Source organism: Medicago truncatula, chromosome 6, assembly GCF_003473485.1.
Source record: "Medicago truncatula cultivar Jemalong A17 chromosome 6, MtrunA17r5.0-ANR, whole genome shotgun sequence".
Lineage (NCBI taxonomy): Eukaryota > Viridiplantae > Streptophyta > Magnoliopsida > Fabales > Fabaceae > Medicago > Medicago truncatula.
Genome location: NC_053047.1, coordinates 38,766,428 through 38,784,290, shown reverse-complemented (window position 1 = coordinate 38,784,290; position 17,863 = coordinate 38,766,428). Strand labels below are relative to the sequence as shown.

Sequence of the window (17,863 nt, the reverse complement as noted above, 5' to 3'; positions counted from 1 at the left end):
GGACATATTAATTATGAATTTTCAAAACGCCAAAAACTCAAAAAACAAAACATCAGGAAACTCAATCTAAAAATCAAAATTTGAGTTGATTTTTTGCGGACACCTTTAAAAAAAATACATAGAGAGGATATGCAATGATTTCTAGCATTACGACTATGTCTTGGTTTATTTTGATTCTTCAACCAAAACGTGAGATATTACAATTTTGATTCGAGTAGTTGTATACTCACGGGTCAAATATTGCAAGTATGTTAAAAACATCATAAGAACATCGTAAATATGAATTTTAATTTCCCAAAATTATGAATTTCTTAAACAATTCATAATTAATTCATCACTCGTTTAAAAACTTCAAAATTTTGTTGTGAAGGTTCTTATGATGTTTTAACCTTGCCTACAAAATTAGGGAACTGAATTTGATCCGTTAGTATATGCCTACTCGAAACAAAATTGTGATTTTGCATATTTTGGTTGAAAAATCAAAATAAATTGAGACAAAATCAAAATGCTACGAAACTTTGCAGAACCTCTCTATATATTTTTTATAGAAGTGTCTGCAAAAAAACCAACTCCAAATTTGATTTTCAAGATCAAGATTTCCCTTATTTTATTTTAAGAGTGTCAAACGCTTTAAAAATTCATAATTAATTTATACTTTGTCGGAAAATTATAATTTTATGTGGAAAATCGTATTCTAAGGTCCTAAACTTACCGAAAAAATTCATGAAAAGAAAATCAACATTTAGATCACTTTTTTGGACTTTATGTATATATGTAAACATATGTCATAAATAGAAAGAATTTCACATTACAGAGGTAGAATCTGTATTTTTTTTATTACATGGTCATTTTTTAGACAACGTATATATTATAGTGTCATTTTGAACAATTAACCGTTAAAGATAATATGATAGGTGGTGGGGTTCGAAAGAAAACTTGATATGTCTAGACTGAAGGCAATCACGATACATCTTAAATTAACAGAGAAGATGACAATCTTATTATTACATTCTGTAGTTCTTTATTTCATTTCATTTTTGACTTTTTGGATTACAAAATTACATTTATAATAAAAATAAGCAAAATTACATTTATTCAGTGTCATCACAATAACTAATTGGCAACTACTAAGTATTCTAGCAAAAAGTATATTGCATATATTTTTTACCAATATAAGAATTCATTCTTCCCTCCATGGTGTTTGTGTACTCTCTTGGGTCTTGTACTCGTACAACTAGTATCATCATTCGAAAAAATATACATATCTACATCGACGGTTAATGCACTTCCACATACGAGGAAAGAACAATAAATAGGTTCTTGGACAATCAAAACGAGTTTTACATAGATGATATGCTGTAACGAAAAAAAGATAGCAAAATATTGTTACTATGATGAGATAAAAGATTGTGTACAAACTTTAAAGTAAAGAATAAAAAAAAATTAAAGACAAAAAAATATCTTACCATAAACTTTCTTTGCAGTAAGAAATAGAAAAAATAATAAAACCATAGTACACACAAAATTGAAAGTTTTAACCATGTTTTTCTCTCTTTGTATGTAACAAATAAAATATTATTTGATAAATTTATAGTGTATAAAGCACATGTTGAGCTAAAAACAGTTTAGTATTCATTGATTGTTTTTAAGGAGTTGTAAAAAAACACTCCCTAAAATAAAAATAATTATTAAATTATTGTGTTTTATTTAACCCTTTAAAACACTCAGTAAAGGGTAACTTAAAAAACTAGTTAATCATTACAATAAATTCTTTTTTAATTAACTTTCCAACTTTTGATGATATCAAGGGAACATTTTAAATTTAAAAAAAAAAAAAAAAAAAAGTTAAAACTTGACAAAAGATACTTGAATATATAATGTACAATCGGCGTGAGACCATAGTTATGCACAAGTTGAACATATTGTAGGAGTTTGATTATATAAAATCATTTCATGATGGATAATGAGAGTTTATGACTCACAATAAATAGCCAAATAGATTAGGAATTATGCATTCACACCACATGTTTCAAAAAGAGGCTTCCCAAGCTTGCGACCTAAAGTTTGTTTATCAATTGGTAGAATATTTTTTGTTAGTTTTGTTAAGACCTAGATTTCGTATCCAAAAACCCACTTGGTGGTAAAGCTCCAACCTAAGGTAAAGGTGTGAACCATATTTAGTTTTTACGACAAACTGATAATGTCTAATTTTTGACATTGTCCCCGGGTTTGGCCTATTGTTGAACCCTATTTAGTTAACTGATTGGTACACATAAAATGTAAAGTTAGAAAAATTATTAAGGTATTGTGTGTTTTACACTAACCTATGTGCTGCAAATTATGTGATATGTGACGACTTCTTTCATGTCCATGTTGTGAAATCGATGTGAATTTTATGCATTTGGTGTTGAATGGTCTATATGTCAATTGTGTCCAATGTGATGTGCCTACGTGACCAAAATATTATATGTGAACTATTTCAAATCTTACTATGTGACTTATGTGAGTAATATGTTATGAATAATATGTCATCAATAATTTGTTATGAAATATAGTAGTTGTATCAAATATGCATTGTGTAATATGTGTGTGAAATGTGATGGTTCAGTCCCTAATCAATGGTGGACCTTAAGATGATGAGTAACTTAATGACCTAAGAGGGAAGAGAGATGATGACACCCGGTCATAACATATATTTAGTGTTTTTATAGGTCTTTTCATATGATTTCTAGCTAATATAGAGTATTTTTGGACAAGTTTTGCATAAAGTTAGGAATTTCACAAGTGTTTTGCAAATCCAATGTCATGGTTAATTTTTCCTAACCAGAAAAACAGGATGTGTGTGTATATGGGGACAAAGAAAAAAGTGTATCTAAAATGAAGAGGGGCATAACATAGCAATGATCACAGCATCAGAGAAGCAACCAAAAGTTGTATCTCTCTCGCCATACACAAGTGTGAAAGTGTGAAAAATGGAAAACCATTTTAGAGAAAAAGAGGTATGAATTAATGGGAATCAAGAAAGGTTTAGGGTTTCAACTTTCAAGTAAGTAAAGAAGAAGAAAAATTGGGGGAAGGAACAAGCTTTGAGAGAAAATTTAATCATCAATTAGAGGTGGGTTCTCCTCCTTCATCTCTCATGCATGGGTTAGGGTTTTAATTATTGGGATTTTATGATTTCAATTAGGAAACAAAATCATCATTCAAACATGTTAGTGTTAGATTGAGAAATTGTTACATTATGAATATGCTTGTTACATGTTGTATGATATGTGCTATAATTTGTTTTACTATGTATGCTGGTTTTGGGACAGTTTTGGGTGTCTTGCAACACCCCAAGATCGTAGGAGTTGAATTAATTGAGTGAATGTAACAGAGAAAGAGAGACAAAAAAAATATTTTAGTGTTGATTAGCTTGAAAAATCTTTTGATTTGAGTTCCAGGTTTGATATGTGAAATTGTGACCATATGATCTAAGAATTTAAATTTTCTAGTAACGAAATGCTGATTTTGTGGACATATGTATTTGGGCTGAATGTTTAGTTGTTTTATGTTTTTGTAAAATAACTTTTGGTTTATTCCAGAGTATCCATCCAATATCATATGCATTGCATCATTTGCAACATCATTTAGGGAATCATAACAAGAATATGTAATCCAATAATGAAACAAATTCGAAAAAGCTCATTCATGCATAGGCAAGGATGCCAGAAGTGCACAACTTGATAGAGTTTGGTAAATTATTGAAAGGGAAAAAACGCAGAGATTTTGATAAGAAATATGGAAATGTTTTAAATCTAATAGAAGTAAATGTCCAAGTGGAGGCAATTACAACATTGTCTCAGTTTTATGATCCTCAATTCAGATGTTTCACTTTTAGCGACTTTCAAATGGTGCCTACTTTAGAAGAGTATGAACAGATTCTAGGGTATTCTTTCAAAAATATTAAGCCTTACCACTATAAGGGACATTACCCTGCTTCTAAAATGGTTGCATCACTTCTGAAAGTTAAACAAGATAAGTTGGAGAAATACATGAAGAGTCCCAATGGTGTTTATGGTATACCGCTATCATACCTAAATGAGCGATTAGAATCATTTCATGAAGAAGGGGATTGGGCTGCCTTTGCAGATGTGTTAGCCCTTGCCATTTTTGGGATTGTTTTGTTTCCAAATATAGACAACCACATCGACTTTGCAGCAATCAATGTTTTCCTAGCAGTGAGGAACGAACGTCAGAACCCGGTTCCTACTGTGCTTGCATAGACATATTATACCGTGAATTGTTGTCATGAGATGAAAAAGAAGAGAACATTATGTTGCTTGTCTGCACTCTCTGTGTGGCTAATCACACATATATTTCATAGTGGGCTTAGAGCATCATGTCCTATTCTTGATTTCAAGCAGTGCTTTGTGAAACCTAAGAACAAATTTGATTGGGGGAGATATTTAGGTGATCTTAGTGAGAAGACAGTTCGATGGTACCCAAAATGGCGAGAAGTGGGTACGGTAATTTATCAATGTGGTACTTTTCCAAATGTGCCTCTCTTGGGAACAAAAGGTTGTATATACTACAATCCTTCTCTAGCATTAAGACAATTGTGCTACCCCATCATGAACTCGCCAGAAGAAGATTCGAGTTTGACAGCCTCATTTATTGTACATGGAATAGACAACAAGGATATAGAGGAGCATAGAAGAGTCAGAAAAGCATGGAACCATATTGGTCACAGAGGGAGAGAACTTGGAAAGAGGAGCACTGACGCCCTCAATTGAGAATGAAATTCCATAACCTACCCCTTTTACAAATGAAGAGGTAGGAGAGTTTAAAGCAGAATTGTTAAAGCTCAAAGAAAAAAATGAAGAGTTAGAAGAAAAGCTGGAAAAGGTAATGGTAATTATTGCTTGTTTCTCTCTTGAATAAAAATATTTTCATAAGAATATTTAAACGGTAATGGTATAGACACGCGCACGCACGCGCGCGCGAGCGTGCACACACACACGCACACATATTTGAGAAATGATATTTGTACAACCATTTTTGTTATAATTTTTGACAATTTTCTATCTCATACTCACATGATGTTATTATCCTATCTCTTCATTTTTCTCTATCTATTGTTTTTTACCAATAAAAAAAACAAAGTTGTCACCAAAGTTGTCATTCATAAATGGATGTACAAATATCATTGCTATATATATATATATATATATATCATTTTTAATATGGTATTTATTATTATGAAACTGAAAAATGAAATGATTTTCCTTAAGAGTTCAAGTAATTACAAAGCTATTGAAGTAGATAAAATAGTCACAAGGAAGGGGGGGTTTGAATTGTGACCCTTTAAAAATTATCCTGAAACTTAAAAATGATTCTCAAGTTGTTTACTTGGAATTATGTTAACTTTCTGACTTCAGAATGTTCTGAAGTTCATAAACAAAATTGCTTAATAAAGTATAAGTGTAAGTGTGTGTTGTGTATACTGTAAATAAAAGAGTACAGAGAAGAAAGAAAGAACACACAAAGAGTTATAGTGGTTCACCCAATGTGGGCTAGTCCACTCCCCACAATCCTGTGAGAGTTTCCACTAAGATGCTTGAGATAACCTCTCAAGTCCTGCACCTTACAATCTTGTTCACCTGAACAATTACACTCCTGTATTCTCTAAGCCTCAGCAGGCTTGCACCTTCTTGCTAAGTTAACCACTTAGACTTTTACAACCTTTGCTCAACCTAACACTTTAGGACCTCTAAAAGGTAGATGAGACTTTGTTACAATTTGTATGGAAGTTGGGTGTTTGTAAAACAAACAATGAAAGAAGAAGAAGAGGTTATCCTACAGATAACAAGAGTATTGATTTGCACTAAGTTGATGAAAGACTTAGAGATTGATCAATTTCAGTTTGCAAAAGCTTCAAACAAAATCAGAGTTGTTTTCTTGTATGCTTTTGCAATGGTGCAAGTTTTGCTAAGGCCAAGCCCTCTATTTATAGAGTCTTTGGGCTCATATAGCCGTTGTAGGGTGTCCAATGGTGTTATGCCATGTGTCCTGGGTCCCACAAGCTTTAACTTGAAATTCTGGGCAAACATTCTGATCTCTGATGAACATCAGAATGTTGTTGTGTTCATGATGATCTTCATCTGGGTTCATCATATTCTTCATCTGGGTTCATCATGTATGAATGAACACATGAAGTTCTGGGCTATGCATATGCTTTTCATATGAATTTCTGGACAATAACCAATGTATGGACTTTTCTTCATACATCAGAATGTTCCTTTCCCAGATTTTGTCTTGGAACCGGTGCAGGAGGATTTAGTGGGATTCTGCATCTTCATGCCCATGCTTTGAGAGATTGTGTTGTCCTTGTTCAGTACCAACTCTCAGACGTGTCTATCTCTTGTTGAAGATGACAGATTTGCTTTGCTTTTGCTTTTTGCTTTTCACCTACTATACTGTTCATAAAGTAAGCATGAGCTGAGCTTGAACATTCTGATCATCAGAATGTTCCATCTGTTTCACTTAGGCTGATTTGTAAGACTATCATTTGATGTAATCAAATCCTAATAGTGAAACAATAATGAAGAGCAGTGATAATAACATCTAGGATGATATTCCTTTGTGAAATATTCCTAGTACATCAATGTTCATAGTCTTAAATGAACATTGAATGCCTTCTTTGACATAACTCTTGTATATGCCTTTATTGCTTGATTGATCCATGCAAATGTACTTTCCTGGACATATATTTATGTCACATGTGCCTTGCATGACCTTGATCACAGTTCTTGAGATTCTTGGCTTGTATAAGAACAACCTTCTGAACTAGGTTGCTTCTGAACAACCTTCTGAACTAGGTTGCTTCTGAACTGGTTGCTTCTGAACAACCTTCTGAACTAGGTTGCTTCTGAACTTGTTTGCTTCTGAACATTCTGATCTTCGAGCAACATTCTGATCTAACTTTCTGACCTCAGTGTTAGATCATGAATTCAAATGCCCTTTGATTTCTTGATTCTTGGTATGATTCAAACCTTGTTCCTGTCTTAGTAAAACACTCAATAGCACAAGTTAAATACCAAGGAATTAATCAAAGTCCATTAATTCTTTAATCATATTGGTTTATTATCTTTAAAATTAATTAGGGATTTTGCCTCAACAATCTCCCCCTTTTTGAAGATGATAAACTTATGATTTAGGATTAAGGATTTTGATTATATATATGAAAAATAACAGAGCTTAAAAGTTTATTTTAATGCTCCCCCTCATTTTTATAATCCATTATGCAGAGTTTTTAAGAACTTTAAAAAGCTCCCCCTCAATTTCATAATATATTGCATAATATAAAAAATGCAAGATTGAACCAAATTCAATATTCATTCATTTGATATAACATGAAGTACATTACATGAAAAGATGGTTCAAAAACAAAAAAGAAAATCAAAGTGCATGTGATCAAGAAAAGCAAAAGATGGAATTTATAAATTCCAATATCAATTGATCACCTAGACCTACTTAGGGCCTATAACTAAAAAAAACTTAAAGACTTTGAATCCTAAAGCTTCTCCCCCTTTTGTCATCTGCAAAAAGGATAGGGAGGATTTCTGAAAAGATTCATGGAGTGGAGTCTCCAGAATCAGAAGAGGGTTCTGCTTCAAAGATGGAGGGGTCATCAAATACTGGAGGTGGAATGGCCAAACCAGGAGCATGGACTTTGACAGTCCAGTCAGCCAGCACACAAGCAATTTTGTGGGTCTTGGTGGAGACTCTAAGTGCCCTTGAGGCTATCTTCTCTGCTCTTGAAGGCTTAGCAGGTTCAGCAGGACCAGAGGCTTCAGCTTGCTCTCTGTTTGCAGACACAAAGGTGTTGAGAGAGTCAAATAAAGCAGCCATGTTTGGAAGTTTGCTTCTTGTGGTGGTCTTCATTTGTGGTGGTGGTGGAGTGGATGAAGGAATGAAAGGTGGAGTAGGAAGGTCAGAGACCAAGAAGTTGGTAGCACCTGCAACAGAATCCATGGTGGAGGATGATGGGTTAACATTCTGACCATTTTGGGCCATGAGCTGTACCTCCTCAGAGGGCAGAGATCCTGATGCCAAAGGCATGGGATCAACTGACAGCTGGCCATCTGGAGGAAGTTCATTTGAGGCATGCTGATCATCAAGCTCTTGATTGTCTTGATCAGCCATGACATGAATATCTTCATCATTCTGGGCTTCAGTTACTGCAACATTCTGACGGGCAGAAGTTTCAACCTTCTGAACATTCTGAACAGCAGGAATTTCAACATTCTGACCTTCTTGAGCTTGCTGAGTTGTTTCTTGTCCATCTTGAAACACTTCACTATTGAAGTCAGTGTTGATATCTTCAATATTGAGATCAAATCCAGTTGAGAACTCCACATCTTGAGCTTCTTCTTCAATGTTCATATTTGAAGCTAAGAGCTCAGCCACTTCCTGAGTTTCTCCATCAACATTCTGAGTACCAAACTCAGTATTTTCTTCAACTCTTTGATCATATGGATTGGAAGCAGCATCTTGAGGGATTTCTTCACTTTCCTCAGCTTGATTGACTTTCTCAGCTTCTTTTTGAAGAGATGCATCATCAACCTTCTGAGCATCATCTTCTCCAATCAAGGTTTTGAACTGCGAGCTTCCTTCTTCAACAATCTCCTTTGCAAGCTTGGAGACTTCAGAGAACAAATTTTCTGCTGGTGGAGAGGGAGTTTTGGTATCTGTAATCTCTTCAACCCTTCTTTTCTTCACAGCTTTCTGAACATTCTGATCAGAATTTCTTTTACCAGATCCAGAGGGTCCAGAAGTTTTGGAGGCTGGCATGTTGGATGAAGTAATATGGAGTTGACCTAAGGTCTTGGAAGAAAAGGTCATAAAATCCAGCTTGCGTTTCTCTCCTTCAAGGGGCACTTTTGCCTTTTGAAAAATGGAAGTGAGATGCATTCCATAGGGTAGTCCAGCAGATGTTTGTTTTATGGCTAGGCATGAATCAATCATGTGTTGAATAATGATAAAACACAGATTTAACTTAATCTTTTTCATGAGATGGTAGATGAAACAAAGATCTATGTCAGAGACAAGTTCAAAAGATCCACATCTAGGTAAAAGACAATGCCTAATCATGTTGTGAAGAATTTTGGGAGTATCTTCCAGGTTTGTGGAGTTAAAGGTGTGATTTTCTTTGGTGTATTTAACTATGAGTTTGTTACGGTTAACTCTAGACTCATCAAACCAGAAGCTAGAGTATAGCTGATTACCTTCATTTGAAATTTTGAATGCTTCAGAGACAAATTCCTGAGTCATCTTGATCTTTACACCTTTGACTGATGATATGAGAAACTTCTCATTTCCATTCTTCTTTTCCTGAACTGATAGGTTGGTGTAGAACTCTCTGACCAAGTCTTCATAGGTGTGTTCTTGAAGAGTTATGAAGTTGGTCCATCCTTGAGGTTCAGTGAACTCCTTCATATTCCATGCCTTGGTTTCCAGACTTTCAAGGTTGAAATACTTGGTTCTGCTCATAGGTCTGAGAGCAATTTTCTCAGCCCTAGATGCTTTTAAGGTAGCAGCAAGTTTGGTAATATCTTTACCTTTCCCATGCTTCTTAGAAGAGCCTTTCTCTTCTTCTTTTTCAGCCTTTTCTTCAGATTCTTCCTCTTCACTTTCTTCTTCATCTTCAGAGGTCTTTTCCTCAGATAAGGGCATAGCTTCAGCAGCAATCTCCTTCCTCCTTTGAAGTATTTTCTTTGTAAGTTCCTTATCCCTTTTTGAGGAAGCTTTTACTGATTTCATTGCGTCAGAAAGAGTTTGTTCAGAGTCTTCATCCTCTTCTTCTGGATCTTCCTCTGTTTCATCCTCAGAGTCTTCATCATCACTTGAATCTTCTTTTTCTTCGTCAGAATCTAGATTCACGTGAGATACCTTTGGTTTCTTCAAAGGTTTCTTCATCCTTGTTGATCGTCTGGTAGGTATTGGTCTGGGTTTGATGATGGGTTTCTTAGAGGATCTGGTTTTGGAAGATTTGGGATTTTCAGAAGCAGGAATGATTACGTCCTGAAGAATGGTGCGTACAGGGGTTTCACTCAAAAGTTGTTGATCAGAGGTTTGATCAGCAGCGGTGTTGGATGGTGGTGGTTGACAATGTTCTTCAGAAAGTCTTGGGGTAGTTTTGGTTCTAGCCATTTTTTCAGAAAATGAAGAACAGAGCAGTTTGAATTTTTTGCGAGGAGAGAGATGAGATGGAAGTGAAATAATCAGAGTTGGTAACTGATTATATAGACAAAACGTGCAAGAGAAAAAGAATAGTAGTGATATGATGACAGTTAGCATTGGGAAGGATGAAAAACTGTCAAAAAGCAACGCCTAGGAGAGAGAAAGGAAAAAGTAGCCGTTTGGGAAGATGAATGGATTTTGGATGATTTGATGGTTAAGCCATTACATGGTGGTTAAACCTTAAACATGACTTCTTATAACCAAGCATTAAATGCTTAAGATTATGGAGGGATTTTTTGAATAAGTCAAAACAAGATCTCACGCATGAGATTGTTTGACCCAGAATTTGGGTTCTGAACAAAAAATAAGTTTCAAGAACATCATGAATGGATAAACTCAGATGAACATACTTGTGACTGTTCTGATCGTATGAATATTGCAATGAACATTCTGATCATTTGAACATTCTGACCTGATGAACGTTCTGAACTCAGGAACATTCTGATGAGAGTGAGATAAAGATGGATCTATCTGATTTGTATCAGATGACATCAAGGGGTTTAGTTTAAGGCCCTTAGTGATCAGTAATCAATCTTTATTGGGATTTTTCATGATTAACAATTTTTCTTTAAGAAAATTGAATCTATCCTCAACAAGGGGTTTTGTGAAAATGTCAGCCAATTGATTTTCAGTATCAACAAAGCTTAATGCAATATTCTTTTTCTGAACATGGTCTCTAATGAAATGATGTTTTATTTCAATATGTTTAGACCTAGAATGCTGAATAGGATTCTTAGAAAGATTAATTGCACTTGTATTGTCACAATAAATAGGAACACTTGTGTACCTTAGAGAGTAATCTTCCAGCTGATTTCTTACCCATAAAATTTGAGAGCAGCAGCTAGCTGCAGATACATACTCAGCTTCAGTTGTGGAGAGTGCAATAGTGTTTTGCTTTCTGCAAGACCATCCAATCAATGCTTGTCCTAAGAATTGACAGGATCCACTTGTGCTCTTCCTCTCAACTTTGTCTCCAGCATAATCAGCATCACAATAGGCTACAAGATCAAAACTAGAACCTTTTCTATACCAAAGGCCAAGATCAGTAGTACCTACTAGATATCTAAAGATTCTTTTAACTGCAGTTAAGTGAGATTCTTTTGCACATGTTTGAAATCTAGCACATAATCCTACTGCAAACACTATATCAGGTCTGCTAGCAGTCAAATATAATAATGAACCTATCATGCCTCTATATTCTTTTTCAGAAATAGATTTTCCACTCTCATCCTTATCTAAACTTGAAGATGGATGCATAGGGGTGCTCATGATTTTTGCCTCATTCATTTTATATTTCTTAAGAATGTCTTTGACATACTTTTCTTGACTTATGAAAATTCCATTTGAATGTTGTTTGATTTATAAACCAAGGAAAAAACCAAGTTCACCCATCATGCTCATCTCAAATTCACTTTGCATAAGGTTGGAAAATTCTTCACACATTTTTATTTTAGTAGCACCAAAAATGATGTCATCCACATATACTTGAACAATAAGCAAGTCAGTATTATGTGTTTTTCTAAAAAGTGTGGTATCAATTTTTCCTCTTGAAAAACCATTTTCAATTAAAAATGTACTAAGTCTGTCATACCAAGCTCTAGGAGCTTGTTTAAGACCATAAAGAGCTTTTGTTAATTTGAAAACATGATTTGGTTTTTCTTTGTTTATGAATCCAGGTGGTTGACTTACATAAACTTCTTCATTTAGAAAACCATTTAAAAATGCACTTTTCACATCCATTTGAAAAAGTTTAATGCTTTTATGTGCAGCATAAGCAAGAAGAATTCTGATGGCTTCTAACCTTGCAACTGGTGCAAAGGTCTCATCATAGTCAATACCTTCTTGTTGGTTGTAACCTTGAGCAACTAACCTTGCTTTGTTTCTGACAACTTTACCTTCTTCATCAAGCTTGTTTCTAAAAACCCATCTTGTTCCAATGATGGTTTTATCTTGATTATTTGGAACCAAGTTCCAAACTTTGTTTCTTTCAAACTGAGAAAGTTCTTCCTTCATGGCCTTAATCCAAGAGTCATCAATAATGGCTTCATTGATTGACTTGGGTTCCATTTGAGAAATCATTGCCATGTTGTTATCTTGAAAGGACAATCTGGTTCTTACACCATCAGTTGTGCTTCCAATGATTTGATCAGTAGGATGATCCCCTACCATTCTCCAGCTTCTAGGTGGACTTTGAAAAGATTGATCCTGAACATTCTGATCATCTTCTTTCTCTACTGTGTTCTCAGTATTTTGAACTGGAACATTCTGAAGTGTTGGTACTTCAGTGTCTTCATTCTCTTTAGGTTTAGAATGTTCATCATATTCATCAAATATGATATGCATACTAATTTCAACTGTCTGGGTTTTTAGATTGTACACTCTATAACCTTTAGAAGTTGTAGAGTATCCTAAAAAGATAGCTTTATCTGATTTAGGATCAAACTTACCCAATTTTTCTTTATTGTTCAGTATGTAACAATAGCAGCCAAAAATGTGAAAGTAAGATATGCTAGGTTTAATATTTTTCCAGAGTTCATATGGGGTTTTGTTAAGAACCTTTCTTATAGAAACTCTATTCAAAATGTAACAAGATGTGTTAATGGCTTCTGCCCAAAAGTAATTTTCAACATTTGATTCATTTAACATTGTTCTTGCCATTTCTTGCAAGGTTCTATTTTTTCTTTCAACAACTCCATTTTGTTGTGGAGTTCTTGCACAAGAAAAATTATGTTTAATACCATTTTCATCAAAGAATGTTTTGAAGGATGCATTTTCAAATTCTCCTCCATGATCACTCCTAACTGTGATGATATTATAACCTTTTTCATTTTGAACTCTTTTGCAAAAGTTTTGAAATGCTTCAAAAGATTCATCTTTATGTTTTAAAAATAGCACCCATGTAAATCTGGAGAAATCATCAACAATAACAAATCCATATCTTTTGCCAGTTAGACTTGCAGTTTGAACAGGACCAAACAGATCAATGTGAAGAAGCTCTAAAGGTTTCTGAGTTGAGATAAACTCAATAGTTTTAAAACTACTTTTTACTTGTTTACCTTTAACACATGCTTCACAGATTCTGTCCTTTTCAAAGCTAATCTTAGGCAAACCTCTAACTAGATCAAGTTGAGAAAGTTTAGCAATGGTTTTCATGCTTATATGACCAGCCCTTTTGTGCCAGATCCATTTGTCTTTTTCAAGAGACATAAAACAAGATTCAGCAGGCATATCATTTAGTTCTAAAACATATAAGTTCTTTCTTCTTGAACCAGAGAAAAACAATTTGTTAGAGGAGGTTTGTCTGACTTCACATATGTTAGGTTTAAAGATAACTTCAAATCCACTATCACACAATTGACTTATGCTAAGTAGATTATGTTTTAAACCTTCCACATACTGAACATTTTCTATTCTAGCAGAGTTAAGATTACCTATAGTACCTTTACCTCTGATTTTACCTTTGTCATTGTTTCCAAATGTCACTAGTCCTCCATCCTTCTTTTCAAAAGTTAGAAAACAATCCCTGTCACCTGTCATGTGCCTAGAACAACCACTATCCAGGTACCATGGTTTTGTTCTTGCACCCTGAGGCAAGACCTCTTCCTCATCATCTGACTGAGCCATCAGTCCCATGTCTGTATCTGCATCTTCTTGAGAATCTGATTCTTCCATGTCATCCCATGTGATCATTGCTTTCTTCTTGAAGGGAGGTTTTCTCTGAACCTTTTTTATGTCAGGACATTCATTTTTGAAATGTCCAGTTTTGTTGCATCCATAGCAAGTGACTTGACTTTTGTCAGCTTCAGTTTTGATGCTGATGTTGGTCTTTGGAAACTTCTTTCTGATCTGATTTCTTCTCAACATCATCCTTTGAATTCTTTTAGAGATTAGTGCAAGTTCATCTTCAGCTTCTTCTTCATGAACTTCTTCTAATTCTTGTGGTTCTTGCACATCTTCATCAGCAACTGATGGGGTTTGCTGAGATGCTTTCAAGGCAAGTGTTCTTACCTTCTTCACTGGTTTGTCTCCTTGAAGTACAACTTCATGAGCTCTTAGTGAACCAATGAGATCTTCCAGGTTCATAGATTTTAAATCTTTGGCCTGAGTGATTGCAGTGACCATAGGTCTCCACATACTTGGAAGACATCTCAGAATTTTTCTAATTCTATCATGAGTGGAATATGCCTTTCCAAGAGATCTCATTTCATTTACTATTGTAGTAAATCTTGCATACATCTCATCAATGGTTTCATTTTCACTCATTTCAAAGACTTCAAATTTTCTGACTCCAATGTCAATTCTAGTTTCTTTGACATGAGATGTACCCTCATGATGTATTTTCAGAGTATCCCATACTTCTTTAGCATTTGTACATTCATCAACTCTTTCACTTTCTTCCATGGTTAGTGCACATGATAGAAAGAGTCTAGCTTTAGAGTTTAGTAATACCTGAGCTTTTTCATCTGTTGACCATGCACTTTTTGCTTTGACAGCTCCTTCTTTGGTTGTTGGAACAAAGTCTTCATTTGTGATGACTGCCCACATATCATTGTCTTGAGATCTGAGAAAGAGTTCCATCTTGCCTTTCCAGAAGTAGTAGTTTGATCCATCAAAGAGTGGTGGTCTATTTGAAGATCCTCCTTCAGCTATGTACTTGACTTTAGACATACTTCCTGAATCTTTTCTCTAACACTTGTTTAAGTGTTCAAACCCTTAGAGCCTAGCTCTGATACCAATTGAAGTAGATAAAATAGTCACAAGGAAGGGGGGGTTTGAATTGTGACCCTTTAAAAATTATCCTGAAACTTAAAAATGATTCTCAAGTTGTTTACTTGGAATTATGTTAACTTTCTGACTTCAGAATGTTCTGAAGTTCATAAACAAAATTGCTTAATAAAGTATAAGTGTAAGTGTGTGTTGTGTATACTGTAAATAAAAGAGTATAGAGAAGAAAGAAAGAACACACAAAGAGTTATAGTGGTTCACCCAATGTGGGCTAGTCCACTCCCCACAATCCTGTGAGAGTTTCCACTAAGATGCTTGAGATAACCTCTCAAGTCCTGCACCTTACAATCTTGTTCACCTGAACAATTACACTCCTGTATTCTCTAAGCCTCAGCAGGCTTGCACCTTCTTGCTAAGTTAACCACTTAGACTTTTACAACCTTTGCTCAACCTAACACTTTAGGACCTCTAAAAGGTAGATGAGACTTTGTTACAATTTGTATGGAAGTTGGGTGTTTGTAAAACAAACAATGAAAGAAGAAGAAGAGGTTATCCTACAGATAACAAGAGTATTGATTTGCACTAAGTTGATGAAAGACTTAGAGATTGATCAATTTCAGTTTGCAAAAGCTTCAAACAAAATCAGAGTTGTTTTCTTGTATGCTTTTGCAATGGTGCAAGTTTTGCTAAGGCCAAGCCCTCTATTTATAGAGTCTTTGGGCTCATATAGCCGTTGTAGGGTGTCCAATGGTGTTATGCCATGTGTCCTGGGTCCCACAAGCTTTAACTTGAAATTCTGGGCAAACATTCTGATCTCTGATGAACATCAGAATGTTGTTGTGTTCATGATGATCTTCATCTGGGTTCATCATGTTCTTCATCTGGGTTCATCATGTATGAATGAACACATGAAGTTCTGGGCTATGCATATGCTTTTCATATGAATTTCTGGACAATAACCAATGTATGGACTTTTCTTCATACATCAGAATGTTCCTTTCCCAGATTTTGTCTTGGAACCGGTGCAGGAGGATTTAGTGGGATTCTGCATCTTCATGCCCATGCTTTGAGAGATTGTGTTGTCCTTGTTCAGTACCAACTCTCAGACGTGTCTATCTCTTGTTGAAGATGACAGATTTGCTTTGCTTTTGCTTTTTGCTTTTCACCTACTATACTGTTCATAAAGTAAGCATGAGCTGAGCTTGAACATTCTGATCATCAGAATGTTCCATCTGTTTCACTTAGGCTGATTTGTAAGACTATCATTTGATGTAATCAAATCCTAATAGTGAAACAATAATGAAGAGCAGTGATAATAACATCTAGGATGATATTCCTTTGTGAAATATTCCTAGTACATCAATGTTCATAGTCTTAAATGAACATTGAATGCCTTCTTTGACATAACTCTTGTATATGCCTTTATTGCTTGATTGATCCATGCAAATGTACTTTCCTGGACATATATTTATGTCACATGTGCCTTGCATGACCTTGATCACAGTTCTTGAGATTCTTGGCTTGTATAAGAACTACCTTCTGAACTAGGTTGCTTCTGAACAACCTTCTGAACTAGGTTGCTTCTGAACAACCTTCTGAACTAGGTTGCTTCTGAACTTGTTTGCTTCTGAACATTCTGATCTTCGAGCAACATTCTGATCTAACTTTCTGACCTCAGTGTTAGATCATGAATTCAAATGCCCTTTGATTTCTTGATTCTTGGTATGATTCAAACCTTGTTCCTGTCTTAGTAAAACACTCAATAGCACAAGTTAAATACCAAGGAATTAATCAAAGTCCATTAATTCTTTAATCATATTGGTTTATTATCTTTAAAATTAATTAGGGATTTTGCCTCAATAGCTATATATAGCTAATTGCAAGAACACCATAACATACTATGGTGCTGCTGTAGCTTATTGAGCAAGAAACTAAACTAAAGCTTATTACTTGGAGCTCAAGTTATCTGCATTTGTAGTGTCATGTAATATTTATTATATGGTATTTATTTTGGACCTTATGAATTTGGAATAATTAATGAACTTCATTGTAACTCGTACGTCATGCAAGTGTAAAATAATTAAACCCTAATTTTTCAAATGAATAAAATGATAATATTATCTTAAAGGTGGAAATAGTTTTTTTTATAAGGAGAGATTTGGACACAAAATTCACACTTACCTTAATCTAAAAATAAACAGGTAGGTTTTGTAGAGGAGAATCAAATGATAAAAATGGTGGTTTTATTTAGATGTATGGTGATCGATTTTTGTTGCAGATGAAGAGAGAAGGAGGTTTTGGTGGTTTGTGAGGTAAAGAAGAACAAACAGCATAGATAGAGAGATTCATATACACTACCCATTGTTCGATCTCAAATCAACGCATATACTCGCTATCTCCATAACAAGAATGGAGATAGCACCTATTCACAAGGTAAACACCATCTTTCTGAGCCCTTTCCTTGTGTCGCAAGATTCTCTAACCCAACCAACTTTCAAGCTTACTACATACCGAATTGATGGATACAAGATCATGAAGGTAAAACTATAGTAACAACTAAATAATATCCTAAAGTTTCTCGTGTTATATTCAATCAACAGAAATTTAAATAAAATAATATCTATTTATTCAAGCTAATGAGTAATTAGGCATCCATATTATGTTTCAAAAGAAACACTTGTGTTGAATTTGTGTGGATGGAAGTGGCTTTTTTTTAGGGCCGTACAAAACTCAGTCCGATCTTGCAACCAGTCATGAACGCATTGGGTCGGATTTGATCCGGTCAAAAAAATAGACAGTGACAAAAATAAGGGAAAGGACAGTGAAACGTTATAAGATCTGATGTGAGTAATTT

General features: G+C 34.7%; 1 protein-coding gene and 1 long non-coding RNA gene across 3 annotated transcripts; one reads left to right on the top strand and one right to left on the bottom strand.

Moving 5' to 3' along the window:
- Positions 1–1,004: 1,004 nt before the first annotated feature.
- LOC25496841 (uncharacterized) lies at positions 1,005–1,677 on the bottom strand. The gene is made up of 2 exons (XR_003012728.2): positions 1,467–1,677; positions 1,005–1,356 (listed from the first exon to the last, which is right to left on the bottom strand). It is a non-coding gene; the product is annotated as an uncharacterized lncRNA (long non-coding RNA).
- A 255-nt stretch (positions 1,678–1,932) lies between these two features.
- On the top strand, positions 1,933–17,857 carry LOC120575883 (uncharacterized). 2 transcript variants are annotated; one of them, XR_005642119.1, is made up of 3 exons: positions 1,933–2,158; positions 3,585–4,887; positions 17,288–17,857. XR_005642119.1 is itself a non-coding variant. In XM_039826712.1 (2 exons), exon 2 carries the CDS (start codon positions 3,705–3,707, stop codon positions 4,263–4,265), a length of 561 nt encoding a protein of 186 aa, XP_039682646.1. In that variant the 5' UTR covers positions 1,933–2,158; positions 3,585–3,704; the 3' UTR covers positions 4,266–5,029. The 2 variants fall into 2 exon arrangements, 1 of the variants encoding a protein (XP_039682646.1); XM_039826712.1 differs by lacking the exon at positions 17,288–17,857 and having other exon boundaries at positions 3,585–5,029.
- The last annotated feature ends 6 nt before the right edge of the window (positions 17,858–17,863 follow it).

Coding starts and splice junctions, on each gene's coding strand:
- LOC120575883 (XM_039826712.1), top strand. CDS start 3,705: ATGCCAGAAGTGCACAACTTGATAGAGTTTGGTAAATTATTGAAAGGG.